The 18,265-nt window shown below is 43.4% G+C and overlaps 1 protein-coding gene across 1 annotated transcript; it reads left to right on the top strand.

Moving 5' to 3' along the window:
- The first annotated feature begins 16,024 nt into the window (after positions 1-16,024).
- On the top strand, positions 16,025-18,040 carry LOC128708146 (serine/threonine-protein kinase VRK1). The gene is made up of 2 exons (XM_053803107.1): positions 16,025-16,267; positions 16,352-18,040. The coding sequence occupies exons 1-2, from the start codon at positions 16,025-16,027 to the stop codon at positions 18,038-18,040; spliced, it is 1,932 nt and encodes a 643-aa protein (XP_053659082.1).
- The last annotated feature ends 225 nt before the right edge of the window (positions 18,041-18,265 follow it).

Here is an 18,265-nt window from a genome sequence, read left to right as displayed (position 1 = left end):
CACAATTTGTGTGTACTATTCTGTGTCGGTTTAAAGGTACACTTCTGTTTTGAGAGAAACGTTCCTTGTGGATGCATTCGCCAGAGGTTTGCGTAATCCAAATAAGAGTTGCTTTGTGGGTGAGAATTTATTTGCGCAATTTGAAATTTGAAACTTTACATTAAAATAAGAAAACTAGTATACAATTAAAATGAAAAATATTAAGACAATTTTTTTAAATTAATTTCTTGCATTTCCTCAACATCTTAGTGCAAATTCACTCTCAAAAACATGAGATGAAGTGAAGTAACAAACGTTACCTGTCTACTAGGAAAATCGATATTCATAATTCGAGTTTTTTTCGTAAACTAAATTCGGATTCGAAATTCGAATGTGCTGGATTTCGAACATTCGCCAGTCAACTGACAGTTCCAGTGTTTTGTTTACATTCCAGTGGCGCCGGTTCTGTGCCCCCAATAGTGTTGTGTAGAAATATTAACGAAACTCAAACACAGCGTGGAACTGAACTGGGCAACTTATTTGCCCAACGTGAAAGGTACGTTTAAAATTATGTCTACAAGCTTATTATCGTAGATGTTTGCTTCAAACAGCTGTTTTTGTGCTTATGGCGGTGAAACGCAACTGGTTCTAGATCGTGTAGGAAAGCAGCCTTATTATCTGTAGTTGCAGTTTTATTTGATGAAAAAAACCTCATGCTCCTACATTGACAAACATCGGTCTATTTCCCTACACATTGCTGAAGAATGGTCTTGCAAATAGAGCTGATAAAGTTGCCAGTTTTAGCGAAACAATCGTGAGGGAAATTTACCTACACTTGCGGATGGGTTGAGTAGAACAACAGCAAAATGTTTACTTGAACTTACTTAAATGAACCGAACAGGCTTGTCTTACCCCTTGCTCACCAGTAGCGGGCCCGGACGCGAATGAGTAGTTGTATCCGGAACCATGTTTCGGAAAACTTTTGCTCGGAAAAATGTCTACCGGTACAGGGGCATAGTGCTCGTACTGGCAGGATGCTGTTGATTTACTTGCTCAACAGTAGTCGGTGTTTATGTTTAGCAAATGGATGATGCCGCTCAAACACAAGTTGTTGTTGAATTAAATATCACTAAGGAGTTTGCTATTTGATTGGGAGTCTTCAGCATGTTTAAGAAAGAATCTATTTAATTGAAGTTTTTACACATCAGGCGTTCACATTTTAAGAGTGTAAATTAACGATCTAAACGTAATACTTTAGAACGATGTTAAAAAAAAAACAAGATTAAAGCAATTGTTAGAAACATTACACTAAATTATTCGTGTATCTGCTGTTCGCTCGCGATGGTTGCGGTTAGGATAAGTTTTCGCAGCTGCGTCTTCCCTCACCTATTAAAACAATTCTTCCCGGGCGTTCGGTACACAAGTACAAACCCCTTGCATACACTATTGATTTAAGGATTGTGTACGGGGCAACAGAGCACTGGTTGAAGTTCGAGTTAGTATCGTTTTCCTTCCTCCTTCCTGCACTGCACAGCAAAGCTCGCCTAAATCGATAACATTTTCCCGCACTTCTCCACATTGCGCTGCAGATCCGGAACGAAGGGCAACAGTTGGGAGCGACAGTGGTATCCAACGGAAAGGAAAGTTTACCATCCGCTGGGACACGGTAGTTGCTATCATTTGCCACTGCCAACGAGAAAGCTTCCAACAAAACCCCAGAGCAACATTTGTGACCTTTGTTTTCCTGCGGGATGTGTCGGTCCACGTCGAGCCTAGGCATGGGTGGAGCATCGAGGTGTAAGAAGCTCGTATCACTTATCATGGGGCCCAGCTGGTGGCTATGCTGGGTTAGCGAGCAGCAGTCCAGGGAAGCTGTAGACGCGGCAAACGGATGCCCCGGACCAAAGACAACACAAAAGGTTCCATTCGGAGTGGAATCTTCATTACCGCCCGATGACTTACCGAATGGTTTCGGGAAGGAAGCGTAGCTTTGGTCTAAAATATAAGGCACGATGAACTGTGGGGGAAAGCTACAGCTATTTCACGCTTTGCCAGAGTCTAATCGTACGGATCCGGGGGAAGTTTGTGCAAGGATCGTACGAAACCAGCAAAAGTCGATGAAAATCGATTCAATTACATGCCTGTGCAGTTGTTTGTGACGATTGAAAACTGCAACTATGTTGTGCCGTTGTTTTCATTTGTTGGAGCTGGCATTAGATTGCGTGGAAGCAATACTGTTTGCATACGAAGGCAAGCATGATTAGTTTTCCATGCATGCTGGCGCAACGATGGTGATGTTGAAGAGCGGGAGAGTTTGCATTATTCCGAGGAAGCTTTGTGTCGTGGATGGTTCGGGTTCATCCGCATTCGAATCCTGTTCTGTGATGTCTATTTCAGTGCTCTTTGTGTCGTATGGGGTGGATGTAATTTAATTTAACTGGAAATTAATCTGATTGTAACAGAATGTAATTTAAAAACCATTTATAATATACTTTACAAGTGGCACAATACTTTACACGTAATGGTTAATGTTCCATTCCTCAAGCAGGGCGTGTATATGACCGTATGGCAGAAGTTTGAGTTTGCAAACTGTGCCTTACGGGTTGGAATACACACACCGCCGCCAAAAACCAACCGAAGATGCTGCTTCATGCTTGTGGCGAATTATTCACCGGATGGGAACGTGCTAAACGCTGAAATAAATGCGATTATCGTGTATCCGTGTTGGCATTAGAAGCGCACATTATGGTCGCCAGGACACGCCATCGTCAACATTGGGCAAACCTCTCTTTTAGGCACCTTACGTGAAGGGTGAGAACAGATAAAATCAGAACTACTCATAAAGTACAATTTAATACCGGCATTGATGGCCGGTCCGAGGGTTTGGGACACTCTCGGCAAGGATCGTTTCCTGAGAATACGCCAAAAGCACCCACACGGGAGTGCTTTCGGGGAGGACATTTTGTCCACATCGTGTGGGGGGGTACGGGCAAGCGGTTTGCATGCAAGAGGATTTAATTCGCCTTCCTGTATAAAGCGGGCAGCGTTATTTCTCACTTTTGTGTGACTTGGTGAATGCAAATTGGTTCAAATTGTACGTTGTGTTTTACCTTTCTGGGTTCTTACCTTCCCAGTTCCGTTTCCGGTGAGCTTTATTTCCTTTCTTTATTCGAGCTTTTTTCGTTGTTGTATCCATCGTTCTTAGACTTGGCATGGTGGGAACAAGTTTTAGAATCGGAAGTGGTTGCATTTCGTTCGCAGCATGCGGAAACACTATCATACGTGCTGCAGCCGCTCGCTCGCCGTGCGAACCGATTCGAAGATTGGAAATGTACGATTGCTACAGGGTAGCATATACCGTGGATATGAATGCGTCGGTGCATTGTGCTTTTGTCCTTCGTTCCGTGCTTGCTATCGGGTTCGAGTGGGTTCACATTAACTTTATGGATATGGCAAACTTTTGCTGGATGGGGTGCTCTGGCTAAGGTGCTAGTGCCAGATGCGACAGATGAGCCTTAGAACGGTGTGGTACGAAAATAGTGCCACTTATGGGACGTTTTATACAACAATTGGGGATAAATGTTATCAAGTAACAGCGATATTAAAGAGAAATAAAATTTACAAGCTGCAATTTTGGGAAGTTACAATGTCTCATGCTGCATTCTTAAGTAATTTAATATGTGAAACTTATCAATGGTTTCTAAAGTTTCAAAACTTTTTTTCAAAGCAGTAAAATTTCAAGTAAAAATATTTTTGCGATAGAATATTTGGCATGAATAATGACCTTTAATCAGATCTTTTCTACAAGTTTTGGTTGGAATTTGATTATCCAATCATGATAAGTGGCTCCAATGATAATACTCCAAGTTTAGTATATTGAATCTCTGTATAAAAGTATCTTCTGGCCGACATGTTCCAACTGATTCTTGAACAATTTTTATTCTTAAAAAATTATATTAAGGATTTTCCACGAGTTTCCTAAAACTCTACATCATCTCGCCTGTTGCAGAGAAATGGTTTGGCCATATTGTGCTTAAAACCTACTTCAAACAATACTCAAAATCAAAAGGAGCATTACTTGCGGCACACACAGTACGATTTTCCACCTCCCCCGAGGCCCCCACACCACGTTTGCACTGCGAGAAAGTGCAACGATATGCATAAAACACTCGTGCAATAATAACACACCCATTCGCCTAACAAAAATGATCACGTGCATAAGGCTCCACAGGGATAGTTTCACCTCCCCCCAACGCTGGATATCGCTGACGCCGGTTGGTGTGGCCATTAGACACCGTTTGGCTTTTCCCCGCTGGTAGCGCTTAGGGTAACTTTTCCAAAGGAAAAATCCCCCCACCGAAACCGATCGAGGCAACGCTGCTGGTGGTTGCTGCGGAAATAAAGTGCAATAATAGAAAATAAAGCGGAAATATATATGCGCTACGTGCGGTGGACACAGAAGACGATAAGCTCATCGGGCGGTATCTGGCCGCGCCCGTACAGAAATTGATCTCGGCGAATTAGACCGAGCGTCCTCATACCGGCGAGCACCAACCGATCTTTGCAACAATCTCTTGTGCGAACGGCAGCAGCCAGCAGTTGCCGATGCAGAATTGTACTGCTAGTCGAGATTCGAGCCTGCCCTGGAGGTGCTATAGCGGAATCAGTTTGCCCAAAAAAAGGAACAACCGTTTAGTTAATATCCGCGAAATGGAAATCTGAACGGTTTTCCAATGCTTTCCGCCATTATTGCATCCAATTGTGCTTGGCTGCGATCGATTTGAGAGGAGGTAAAAAGGGATTGGTTTTCACCCTTCTTCCCTTGTTCCTCTCTGCTTCCTTTCGGCCTGTTCCAACCTCACCGTTGGGAAGAGCAATATGCAGTTTTATGGACGCGTGTCTTTAACGCTTTTAACACCTTCCAGTAGTGGTGTGGCTGTTGAGATTTTAGTCTCCTCTTTCGGTTTCGATCCGAGCGACCAACCGGAAAAGGATCAACTTTTATGTTGGCTCAAACAAAAAAAAAACAACAACTTTCAAATCGGTGATTTTATTTGGTGGTGCATTTTAAAATGTCTTTCGTCGCGGTGGTTCTGTATCCGGTTCGATATAGTACCAAGTGGAAGGTGGCCAGTAATCGAAGTGTCGATAAAAATTTCATTCCACTTGCGCGCTATTGGTTGCACGAATTGCTTTAAAAGAACCATTCCATAAAATCCATACCGGTTGGTTTCGAGGCCCGAAGCAGCAAAGGAATCCGTCCAAAGACGGGCGGGAAGGATTTGTGTGGTGCCATTCCAATTTACTCGCGAGTGGTGACGATAAAAAGGAAAATGATTTACATGGGAGTCTGTTCCGTACGGGGTTCGCTGGTGGTAGTAACTTTTTTTTGTTGGCATTTTCCAGATGAGCAATAATAATAATTCGGAATTAAAGAAGCACACGGACCGCGACACGGGGAAGTTAAGGTTTACGAGTATTTATGAAGTCCGCGTGAAAATGGAATGCAATTTCTGTTACAGCAATAACTGAAGTTTGATTTCTTGACGGTAATAAAATTAGCTGTCGTGTGATTGTGATTGACTTTTATGTGCTCGTCGATTTTATGCAATGCTCATAAAATTGTCCGATTCTGTGTTGCGATGCAGTTCTTCACTCTTAAAATTTTCCCCTTAAAGGATTTGTTATTATTTTTATATTTTTCTTGTGAATTTTAAGTTATAGTGTTTGGTATACATGGTTAGTAAAAGTTTAAGATTTTTTTAAAGTAATGAATGAACAATAAACCAATCGTGGTTATCGAACAAACGGTTTCCAATGAACAACCGTAGGGCTAGCCGTAGGGACAACAAATGGATTTTTGCTAGTCGTTTAATCATATGATAAATCGTTATTCCACTGAAGAAAATACTTTGTTGTCCACTGAACACTTTTGACAATGGAGGACATAGACACAAAAATACTTGTTTTTATTAATTTAATATAACACTGTACCATGATTTTCCATATGTTTGGAAAATATTATGTACTCATAATTTGTTTTTGTACTCATTTAAAAGTACAGACTGTCCCGGAGATACACGGTTCCTCTTCGGAACAAATTTGGAGAAAAGCGGTTTTTAGAAGTTTGATAGCTTGGGAAATTTGTAGCACAAGGCGCAAGCAAAAGGTGAAAAATTAGTTGAAATTGTTTTCCTTTGCCATATGAAACATTTGTTTGTAATTTTTGTCAACTATTTCTTTTCAAAAGTCGCCTGATTTGCTGATTAAATAAAGTGCAGAGAAGGAAGTCGTCTCAGTAACTTTAAACTCAGTAACTTTAAGTATAAACGTTATTGCAGGATTCGATATACGCAGAAGTTCAAGATACTCTAATCTTTTTTGGATAACAGCGTATCTCGGGGACTGCATCTACATAAAAAATAGTTTATCTCGATCAGGTCGTTTTCCAATCAAATAACTTCGGAATCCAATGAATTTAAATTAATTTGGATTTTTTTTTGTTTTGGCTTGAAAAGGTGATTTTTGACTGAAAATGCATCTCTATTTTTCATTACGCAAAAATAATTAACTTACTAATATAAGCGTACGACAGGTATTAGTAAATTATATGAAGACTTCTTCTTAATCGGCACAACAACCTCAGGAGGTCTATTGGTGTCTCGGTAATGACCTACAATTAATGAAAGGACACGAAAAAAAGGTCAATGACACGACAGGACCGGATCTGAAATCCCATCCGGACCAATCCCCCGTAGCAGGTAATGGCAGGAAAGACCTAGTAGTAGGTCAATACGCCTACAAGAAGAAAGAGAAGACTTGAGACTTTGAATTCTCTTAAATCATGCATTTTAAGTTATGTTTGGTGCATTTGATTTAATTATATTATTTTATTTATTGAGTATTAGGTTATGATACTTGTATTTACGATTTTTCCTACAACAATCCAATAAAAAAGGGGCGGCCCGGTGGCCTGATGGTAGCGGCGCCGGTCTTCCCACGAACGGACCGGACCAAAATCCCATCCGGGCCAATCCCCCGTAGCAAGGACTGACTATCCGGTTGCGTGGTAAAATAAGTCGATACGGCCAGGCGTTCTAAAGAAAAAAAAATCCAATAAAAAAACAAAACATCCACCGAAACGAATCGATAGATATCTTACTGTTTAAAGGAGCAAAGCAGAAAACTAAACTATTTTATAATAATAAAATATGAAACGGAGGTTTTTTATCATTATGATAAGGACCAGGTCGTACTGAAAATTTCAATAGTGTTCCTAAGGCCTCTGGGATTCAGTCTGGGAAATGGGTAAATGGGTCTATTGAGTGCGCTAGATAAATCGGAAGTAAAACAACGATATTGTTTGTCAAGTTAATCATTTCATTCTCCGTTTTTTTTTGTTTAACGGAAAACTTTAACAAATACCTGCTACAGAGACACAGGTGTGAAACAGCTCTAACTTGCACCCACTTTCTTTTGTAAACTCGTTGCAACTCTTTGCGAAAGAAAACCCCAACCCCGATCAGTCGACTGCAATGCAGCAAACCCCTGTAACCCGAGGGTGGCGTTTGTGATCAGCCAGTCGGAAAGGGAATGTTAACCTGGCGAAGGAAATTAAACTGTATAGTTTATGAAAAAAAAACACACATACACACACACAAAGACTTTCACATTCATCTGCTGAACAGGTAAGGAGGCATTTTCTACCCCTAGTGCCATTTTCAGTATTTTACTTTAGCAAACTAACTTGTGTGTGTGTGTGTGTGTGTGTGCTTTTTTATCATTCTATATGAGGTTGCTGTTTTTTTTGTGTTATAATTTCTTTCTTCCATTTCAGAGTCTAGTTGCAAAGTTTAATATGTTTGTTGGATGCGTTTTTTTTTTGTTGTTTTTTGCACAATGAAGCTGTTTAAGGATAGTTTCTGCCATTGCTGCAGTGTCACCTGGGCATTCGTAAGCATGCGGCGACCAGAAGATAGTATGAACTCGTTCCATCATGGAACTTTTGCACCGGCAGCAAAAGTTTGCATTTTTCCTGCCTTTGTTTTATTACACCGCCGTTCTTTGTAGCCATCGGTCAAATGCAAATGTTGTCCGATCGCTTGCCTCATTGTGTTCTTTCCGAGTTTTCCGAGCTCCCCTTCCCACCGTTGCAAAAATCCAAGGTTCCAAAGTTCTGGGTTTTATTCTTTGGCTGCAAAAGCTAGCGAACAAACAAACCCACGAATGCCAACCGAAATATCGCTGAATAATCGTTGAGGGGGAAAGCCAAGTTTTCCGCCATACGGTAGAGTTTCGTGATGGTTAGATTTGTTGTCCGGATTTCGTGTTTTCGTTCCTTTTCGGGGTGGAATATTATTTTTTCCCATTTCACGTTTGCCTCCGATGGCCGTACCGAGTGGGGTAGAAGGGTTATTAATGGAAAAGCGGGAATTGGCAAAGAAGTTGCCCGACAGTCGACCACGATAAATACCCAAAACGCGGGAACAGTCTAACTGTCTTTGATGGGCTAAATAGTTCTCAGTTGCAGAGGAAGGCAACAGCATGAGGGAAGCGGTGGTGCCGCGCAAGCTTTTGTTGATTGAAACAGTGCAGAATAACGCATAAAAAAACTACGATCCTTATCATGATAAATGGATGGCGATTCTGTCCTTTGTTTTTTTTTTGTGTGTTTGGTTTGGCAGTTTAATTCCGCATCCCACCGAACTAATGGGTCGGGAAAAACTCGCATCAATTTTCCGAAAGCCAAATCATGACTGCTCATTTGGAAACTGACAAAAACAGTGCTTCTGTGTGCCCGGGACAGGATGAGGGGGTTCACTTGCCTTTTTCATCCTGCGTGAGATGGTTTGCTTCACTGCGGCAAGCTTTTCCTTTACGGCTCGCCGATCAAGCTTTCAAAAAGAGTTCGGGGAAGGATCTGTAATATCACTTGGCATGGGACTGCACGGAGCAGTTTCCTAAAAGAGTTTTTAATCGAGTTTTGGGCTGGATGATAAAAGGCACCCCCGAAGATACAAGTGTGTAAATGTTTGTTCTGCTGTACCTACAGTGTTGTATTTATACTTCATTTTACTTCAGGTTCAGGCTTTTCACTGGAAGCGGAATCATCAGTGGGAAGTGAATGCATTTTTAACTAGTTTTCTTCTCGGAAGTTTTTCTTTCGCCCCAATGAAGTGGGCCTACAGCAGCATCAACGAACTTTGATTTCGTGGGTTTTATGCCCATAAAATAAAGAATAAATAAACAAGCCTTTTTGTCTTCGGACGTCTGTCTTACCGATGGACAAATGTTTGTTTGGGACGGTGACTTTAGCATAGCTGACCGAGGAAAACAAAGAACCTCGGATGGGAGTGGTATGGGAACGGTTGCTTTTATTTCAATTTCGTAGCAAAACAAAAGAATATTTCACAAGATGAATCGAATGTCTCTACGGTGTTTCGGTGCCCCCGGGACAACGAAACGAATCCTGCGACTGTCGGACTTAACTACAACGCAAAGTTCGGTGAGGGTTGAAGGTGTCTGCAGTTTGGGGCACGCTTTTTCCCCCATAGACCAAGGCACGCAATCGGTAGATGTTCCCCTCTTTCGGCGAAGGAAAATTCGTAGTGACACATTGTCCGGAGTTGGGCGCATAAGGGAGTAAAGAAAATGGGGTCGGGCTTTTGTTTTAAAATTTATGGACCAAAATCGTGAGTGTGTTTATATGGGGTTTGTCGTTGGCGAATTCACGTATCCCCATTTGGTTTGCTTGACGTTGCGTATTTGGCTTTCGACGGCCATTAGTACATGCATGTTTGTCTTTCACAAATGAAGAAGAATGGAATTGAGTGCTTTCGGTGTTACAATGTGCATAGTATTGTGAACGTAATCGATATAACTATGATTATTTGATGATTGTTTATTATTTATGGAAGATTATGCAATATGAAGATGTTGAGGAGCCAGCTTCCTAAAGACCTAACTGCAGTCAGTCGTTACATATTTTACATTAAAAGTTTCATAAACTTTTCCTGACCTGCGACCAACAACCTCGAGAGGATTAGGTCTGCCTTTTCTGGCTTTCTTTGACTTTGATTTACTCGCAGCTAGATAGTCAATTCTGCGTACGGGGGATTGGTCCGGATGGGATCTTGGAACAGTCCTTCGGGTTATACTAATAATGGTTGGTATAACAGTTGATGAACTTTTTAAAAATTTGCTTCTTCTGCAAGACTAAAATAGTAGAGTGTTGCATCTCCATGAATTCAACACCATGCCCGGTCTGGGTATAGATTCCGAAACGTGGGGCAGCATAGGCAGCAGGACTGTGACTCTTCAGCTATTGATCACAATAATTGAAGTCACAGATAGACTGCAGTTGGGCATGATTAACATGTGGTAATGTTATACCAGAGTCTGCCTTAGTTATGCAGTCCAACTGGACCGCTCGTACAGACGAGCTTCGATCTAAGACCCTGGAATGCGTGATTGATGCGACTACTCGTCGAATTTAATCGAATCTCAATGCATATACAAATCCAAGCACAACAGTTGACCTTGCTACGGTTTGTGAATAATTCTTCTACATTAGGTGGCTTTTACTTGAATCGATTGTAATGAACTGGAAAATAGCACGCAAGTGCCACCACAGATCCATCAGAAACGTTTGCAGGCGGCATCGGCCCTATCGAAATTTTCACCAAAATTGCGTCTATCAATCGACAATCTCCACCCAACGCTGGAACCAACGCTGACGGCATGGATCAATATTTGCATTGAAAATGTCCCTTTTCATCATCATCATCATCATCACGAGGAGGGCTTGTAGTGGGATTTGAACCGTATCATACCCCATCCAAACATTGGCTTTCACCGCACCGTTTCCCAGCAACGATCCGTCCGGAAGGGCGGACGGAATGTATATTAATAAATCGCTTTCGCTTTGGCAAGCAAATATTGGCCGTGTGCTGCGCTGCTTCGTGGGCAGTGTTCTTGATTTGCCCGTCAGGCCCTAGTACACTAGAAATGCGCAACGATTTGATGAATACGGTAAAAGCAAACATGCACCCCGGGTTTCTTCACAGCTGGGAAATGGAGAAGGTCCTCGAGAGATGGGTAAACAAAACCTGCTGACTCCGTCCGGTAGCAGACGACCTCATCGGTTAATGAGGACCGTGTCAGGCAGGCGGACGGGGGCGGTTTCGCTTTTTGGCTGACGCAACTGGTTTCGTTTGGAGTCGTTGTGTGGGCGACAACGTTGTAATGTTTGCTAAATTAAACTCTAAATGTAATACTTTTAAACAGACATTGCAATTTGTTTGATAGCTAACATGCTGATGTGTTGCTAACATAGAGTATTCAGCAAAAAAAAAAGTGTTTATTTTCACCCTCATTATCTTGTTCGTTCTTCAGCTAAAGTAATAAGCAATTGAAATTCCAAGTGTACTGCCTGACATCAAAGCTTCCAACACGGGCATCCTTGTGCTCAGCAGATCTCTTGCCACACTTGATGAGCTATTCAGCTATTTGGAGTTCTAGAGAGAGGAAAAGAAAACATAGTGACAACAACAACAAAAAAAAAACCTCACAAAACCCATCGTCAACTGCGAACGGGGGCCGTACTTAAACCACAACACTCTTGATGGCTGCTCGCACAACTTTCTTACATCCATCATCATAATCTCTGATGATTGTGGGTGTGCCGGGGTGGGTAGGGGATTGGCAAACGGGGCCTCTCCTCCCGCACAGCAACACTGCACCAACCGAGAAGCGGAACCGCTCGACACACTTCCTGAGTCTGTGCATCCCTGGGATGGTGCAGCCAGGAAATGGGCCACATTAGTGTAACGACGACTAGTGTGTACACTTACCTCTTCCCAGTTGTTTTTCGCGCAACACTAACACTGCCGTGCCGGGTAACGCTGACGACCCTAATAGCGCAGGAAATGAAACTGGAACGCCCGGGGACGCGTGTAGAATGGGATCCCAGCATTTGTTTCTTTCGGTGGTAAAATGATGTCCCCACACCCTGTCGCCTTTCTAGCTTCTGACCGGGTGTGTAGGTGTGTAGCTTGTTGCCAGCTTGTGGCGTTAGCGGTGGTTATTGCTGCAGCCATACTACATTACGGTTTGTGTATGCTGTGCGCTTCACGGTGCCCACTGTAGGACACTTCCGGTAATGAGAGACAACTTAAAACTCGGTTCGGTGGCGGTTTCAGGAAATAAGGACAAGAGGATTCCTAGGATTCTGGTCCGGTTTTACAGTACCGGGATTGGCACGGCGCCCACGGGAGCTCCTAATGGGTGCTTTCAGTGATGGAAACCTAATGGACAAGCAATGACACTTTTCATTGTGTGTGTGTGTGAGAGAGGGTGGGACGGAAAATACTGGAAGGGCAAATGGTACATACCAACCGTGCTTCATGTACCAGTTTTCAAAAATCAACCCCAACTGATAGTCTTACTATATTAACCTGTCAACGGCTTAATGGAGCTCGTAAAACTAGCCATCCGAAGGAATCAAGCCATGGAGCGAGACTATGCCCGGCATCAGTAGACGGAACCGCATTCAAAGACACTGAAAGGAATTGCCAATTAGTTGGTGGGTTTTGTTTTTCTCTTCGATCCCCAAACTGCTATTCGATCGGCCACGACTGAAGCGGGTGGAAAATAAAACTGGCATTTGGTTTGGCCGACCTAATCCTTTAATCTTCGAAACCCGTCCATCACCGTCTCGGTGGAGACGTTTACTTTTTTGTACATGCACTGTCGCTTGAATGATTGATAGGCTTAATCCATGCGGAGGGGGGTTCTGCCTCCGATAACCAATGGATGGCCACTAGTGCTGCGAAAACGTTGCAACGAAATTAAAAACTCATCAGACTTACTCTCGAGGCATCGAGGTTGATAGCATGGAAGCAAATCTTGCTTGATTGACGACCTGAAGTTGGGGATGTCTACAGCGGAGAGTTAGTAAATGTGTGCTCTGGTTGCGATGTCTTCCATTTAATGTTTCACTACGGCATGTAACAACGTGTTTCCTAAGAACTTTTGTTCTTTGGACGCATTAATAAAGCACAGGAAAAAGTTCTTTGCCAAGTTAACGTATAATCCTGGTTGCCGTCAAGTACAGATCAGGCCAAACACACAACCATCTGTCAACAAAGTCTCACCAACAGTGGCAGAATTTGGATTACCTACCAAAGAATGACAATATTTCTGCTTGAAGACTGAGAGGTTACTAAAACATTTGTCTTACAGGCGGATATCATACCGTGTTTGGTGAAGTTTTATCAATTCCACTTCCTCAACAGTTCATATTGCAGCTAACGACGGGATGTTTTGTCCATAGCGTTAACACCGTCTGTCGATGGGAATGTTGAATGTTGCTGTTGATGATGATGATGATGATAATGTTATCTCTATCCTATCCCTAAATGGTACTTTTATCCGCTTCCAACGTTGACCAAGTACGCGCTCGCTTACCGGGAGTGGGCTCATTTTCGCGTCCCCTTTATTAAATCGATTCATTCCAGCGTCAGCCGGTCGGATGGAGATGGCAGATTCTGTTCGGTTGTTTTGATGCATTTGATTAAAATCAAAGCCTAAAGCCGCTTCTGGAACGAAAATCTGGCTTCTTTCGCTCCTTCGCCGTCCTCCTCCCGGTACTTACCGCACTTACCGAATTGTGAATCTGATTCGAGTTCGGCTGCGAAATCTGCCATAGTGTTTTTTGGGGAGTTTGTTCAAATCGTTTCCGGTTGGTGTCGGATTTAGCTGCAAGAATGGAAGGATGATGATCGCTTGGAATCGAGAAGAAACGCCAACTCATCAGATGCAGAGGGTGATTCTCGGTACATTCGGCGACAGTTGGGTTGATAGTGGCGTAGAAAAGAAATGGCATTGTTCCGGCGGGGGAAAGAAACAAGATATGGCACATGATGATGGAATGACACAAGGCTTAATGTGGCGGAAGTAATGAGATTTGGGGGCGGCAGAATGCAATGGTCGGAACTCTGGCAACCGTACGATAAACAGGGAAAAGGCGGAACCAACCGTCGGAAGCGTTGGTACGGAATGGGACCGATGGTGATGAGGGGGGAGAACCTCATGAAGCCTGGAATTTACGCACCAGTGCAGTGTACACGATAAGAGCGCATGATGTGGAATTATTTTTCCGGGAGAATCCCATTTTTACGCGCGTACGATTCCCATCGCTGCTCCTCGCAAAGTCGAATAAGAAAAAGAGCTTTTTTCGCTGCATTAAAACTGATATCGTAGGCGAGCCAGCTGAAAATCCAGAAAAGTTGCTGTTAAAACGGAGTTTTATCATTTCTATCGTGTTCTTTGTAGATTTTCCCGATACGGGGGCTATAAAATGTGCGTAACGTGTGTAATATGTAAAGTGTAATGAATTCTAAAACTCCCTTCTAACATGTGGGATATTTTCCATGAAATAATGTGCAGTGCACTACATCATCACAAACGATTTTGGTATGATGTCCATTTTATTGTTCGCTGTTGAGACTCGCCAACATCTTTTTGTCAACGAGTACAGCTGTAAAAATCATGTGCCTTATTTATTTTATAATCCTTTCAACCTAGTACCTTACCGAGTAGTTTACAAAGATTCGTTGCTTTTAAAAGAGACTCAAAGTTACTCATTGCCAATTTCATTTCACTTTACTCGTTGGAAAATAATCGCCAACGGAGAGCATCTGGTTTCACCGGCGATCAGATCGCTGGTTGGACCAGTGTGCTAGTGACGATCGTTGGAAGATTAAACTTTACGACACCGAAGGGGGTAGCGCACTGGCCATACGGACTACGTCCATTATGAACACATCGACTATCGAGATATGAAGTAGGGTGGGTTGGTGCAACGTTGGTAACACTTGGCCTTCGCCATTGCGGGGACACTTCTGAAGCGTTTGCTGAAATGTTCTTACGATGAACTGAAACCCCCGAGAGCGTAAGGCGTCTTTCTGTGCGGATTTGCCACCGCTGATGTCTATCGCATGCCATGTGCTAAAGTAGCCGGGCTTCGAGCGATTCCATTGAAAAAACAAAAAAAAATGACGTGGAATGGAGTGTACTTTCTCATTTATAGGTTCAAGGATTACCTTCTTTTATAGATGCACTCGAAAGACGTACCGTCTGGTGCGCTCCTACTGGCACTGGATTTCACAATGAGACATGTGCTGCAAAGGATGTACCTCCCCGAGCACCATACGGCAACAGTAAAACTTCACCAACAGAGCGTCCATTTTCTTCGTCTATTGGAACAGCTCCAAAGTGACCGGAAAACGACCATCTTTCATGAGCTAGTTTTCCATGACGTGCAGCACCGGGTAAGAGTCTGGGCTAAACACACTCTTTAGCGTTACCATCGGCCGTAAAATTGAGTGGAGAGTGAGAAATAATTGCACTTTATTGTATGATGTGTCTAGCTTAGTGTAGGAGTCGGTACGAGATTATTAGTGCAACCAGTGTACGTCTCTAGCGGGAAGGTTGCTGTGAGGTTAAGAATTGGTTGTGATTTATGTTGGTCGAAGCTTGAGTTGTTGCTTTCCTGTGTAGCAGTATGATTACGTGCAACGGTGCAAAAATATGAGCCAATACCAATTGCAACCCGTTTTGAGGAAAGAAATAAGGTGCTTTTGCTTGGCATTACGCACTATTTATTTGTGTATTTTTTATAGGGCACTAATTTATTCTGCAACCTAATGGAATTCGTTGTTTTTCGTTTCAGATTAAAGTGTGTTAAATTAAGATAAGCGTAATAAAAATCTTCATCGAGACTTGTCTAAAGTTGCGCACGCATTGTTCGCGGTGCCAACGATCTTTTTCAACGTGGCTAGTGTCGCTAGCATCCACAGTAGGCGATGGCGCTGCTACATACGCTGTCAACTTTCAAACTGCCATAAATGTCAAAACAGTTCAACATCAAATTGGCGGCCATTCAGCATCACAAAAACGAAGTTTATTGGTTCGGTAGCCGCTTTTGTTTGGCTTGTTGTCCCATATATTATCCACCGGTAGTATAAACGTTTAACCGTAAAGCATGTCCCGAAGAAAGCCGGTCCCGACCGATGCAGATAGTGCAAAACGTCCGAAACGTGCCAACAATCTTTACACCAGGCCGGAAAAGATACCACTCGGGACGATTTTAACCGATGCGTTCAATGTACCGTGGAAGATAGGACCATCGATCGGTACCGGAGGCTTCGGGGAGATCTACTGTGCGTTCTGCTTTACACATTCTGCACCGAAAACGGTTGCCGAGTATCCTAACGTTGTTAAGATCGTAAGTATTATGCTTGTTTAGAGTTTCATTACAACAATCGTAGACATAACATTCCGTATATCACGCGCTCTCTTTTCATCCTAGGAACCGCATGAAAATGGACCACTATTCGTTGAGACACATTTCTACCGCAAGATCTGCAAGGTGGACGACATCGAGCGATACAGGAAACTGCGCAAGCTAAAACACCTCGGCATGCCTTACTACCTTGCTAGCGGATCACACACATTGAACAATGTCAAGCATCGGTTTCTGGTGATTCCACGCTTTGGCGCTAGTTTGCAGTCGGTTTACATGCAAAACAACAAATGTTTGCCGTTGTCTACCGTTTGTCGGGCTGGCATGCAGATGCTGGATGTGCTGGAATACATCCATTCGAACCAGTATGTACATGCGGACTTGAAGGGTGATAACATTCTGTTTGGGATGGGTGATCGTGGCCGGGAGCGCTTGTATTTGGTGGACTTTGGTATGGCTAGCCGGATCGTGCTGGAAGATCAGTTCAAGCCAGATCCGCGGAAGAAACACAACGGTACAATCGAATATACGTCACGTGACGCCCATCAGGGTGTAATGACGATGCGGGGTGATTTGGAAATATTGGCCTACAACATGATCGAATGGGCCGGCGGGTGTTTGCCCTGGAAGGAAGAAAAATTGTTGAAAGATTGCAACAAGGTGCAGCAGATGAAGGAGGAACGTATGAGTGATGTGGCTGGTTTGCTGAAGCAAAGTTTCCGGAAGCATGTATCGGTGCCGAAAGTGTTGCAACCGTTTTTGGAGTTTATTAACGGTTTGCGATCTAACGAGACGCCCAAGTATACGGTTTGTAGTAAAATATTCGAAAAAGCACTCAAAACGCTTGGCGCTTCAAACACGGGAGTGCTTGAAGTGAGCATTGCCAGTGCATCTAACGTCAACGATTCTTCGGGACCGATAAACAAAACAAAAACAAAGAAGCGAAGAACGCTGGATACATCCGTTTCAAACGGGCTAGCTGACACGGTACCAAACACGCCGGACGATGATGAATACTCGCCAAGAACTCGCACTCCCAAGCGAAAACAGAAGATAGCCGCCATAAGTCCTTCCTTGATGACGCATACAAAGCAACGCACTGTGAACAGATCGCACGCTGTATCAGATACACAGCCAAACACACCAGAGGATGAGGAAGATTCGCCCGTGCTCTCACAAAGATCCAAACGAAGGATGGAACGTTCCGATGCATCCGTTGCTGGACAAGCACGAATGAAAAAACCCCTTCTACCTAACCCAAAAACGATGGCTTTGATGGACACCGTTCCTAACACACCGGATGAGGAAGAGGAGCTTTCCCGTGCTTTGTCAAAAGCGAGCCGAAAACTTAAACCTGACACCGATGTGTCAGAGCCAAACCGTGGGAGGCATAACAGAAAGGTAACCTTGGATGAAGAACGAACGCGGCGCAAGGAGAAAACGCACACAATCGTGCAGAGTGCGTCAGCGCAGGGTATAAACATACGTATCGAAACACCTCGAAAGAAACGAACGGGAACCGCTCCAGCCGAATCTCCCCAGGAAATCACCATCAAGCTAACGCTGAACGCGAATGTGTCGGTCAATACAAGAAGCAAGCGGAACGGGACGGTCGTTGTTAGCGCATCGCGCCATGATATGTCGCAGGACTCAAGCAGAAATGATGAATCGCTGGAAGCTTCGCAGGATGTTATCGATATATCTTCCGCTACTGAGGAGAACAACGTGTCCCGGAACTTGTTTGATGAATATTGAACTAACCGAGCAAGCCATCTCTTATTCGCTTCTTTTTGTAAGTATACGGTTACTGTAATTTGTTCATTTGGCATTCGATTGGGCAAGCTAGAATAAATTAAATTGTTGCTTTGTTTTGTATACACAATCATGAACAAAACAGCAATATTGTTTTGCTTCGCAGCTCGCTGGAGGATCTGCAAAAGTAGTGATTCAATATTTATGGACAGGAAGCATGCAAGCGTG

Source organism: Anopheles marshallii, chromosome 2 (genome assembly GCF_943734725.1).
Source record: "Anopheles marshallii chromosome 2, idAnoMarsDA_429_01, whole genome shotgun sequence".
Taxonomy (NCBI): Eukaryota; Metazoa; Arthropoda; class Insecta; order Diptera; family Culicidae; genus Anopheles; species Anopheles marshallii.
Note: the sequence above shows the minus strand (reverse complement) of the source record. Positions and strands in the feature narration are given on the sequence as shown.

What these genes read in the sequence shown, in the direction of transcription:
- LOC128708146 (XM_053803107.1), top strand. Translation starts at nt 16,025, where the DNA reads ATGTCCCGAAGAAAGCCGGTCCCGACCGATGCAGATAGTGCAAAACGT. An exon ending in ATCCTAACGTTGTTAAGATC is followed by an intron (nt 16,268 to 16,351) that starts GTAAGTATTATG and finishes TTTTCATCCTAG; the next exon opens with GAACCGCATGAAAATGGACC.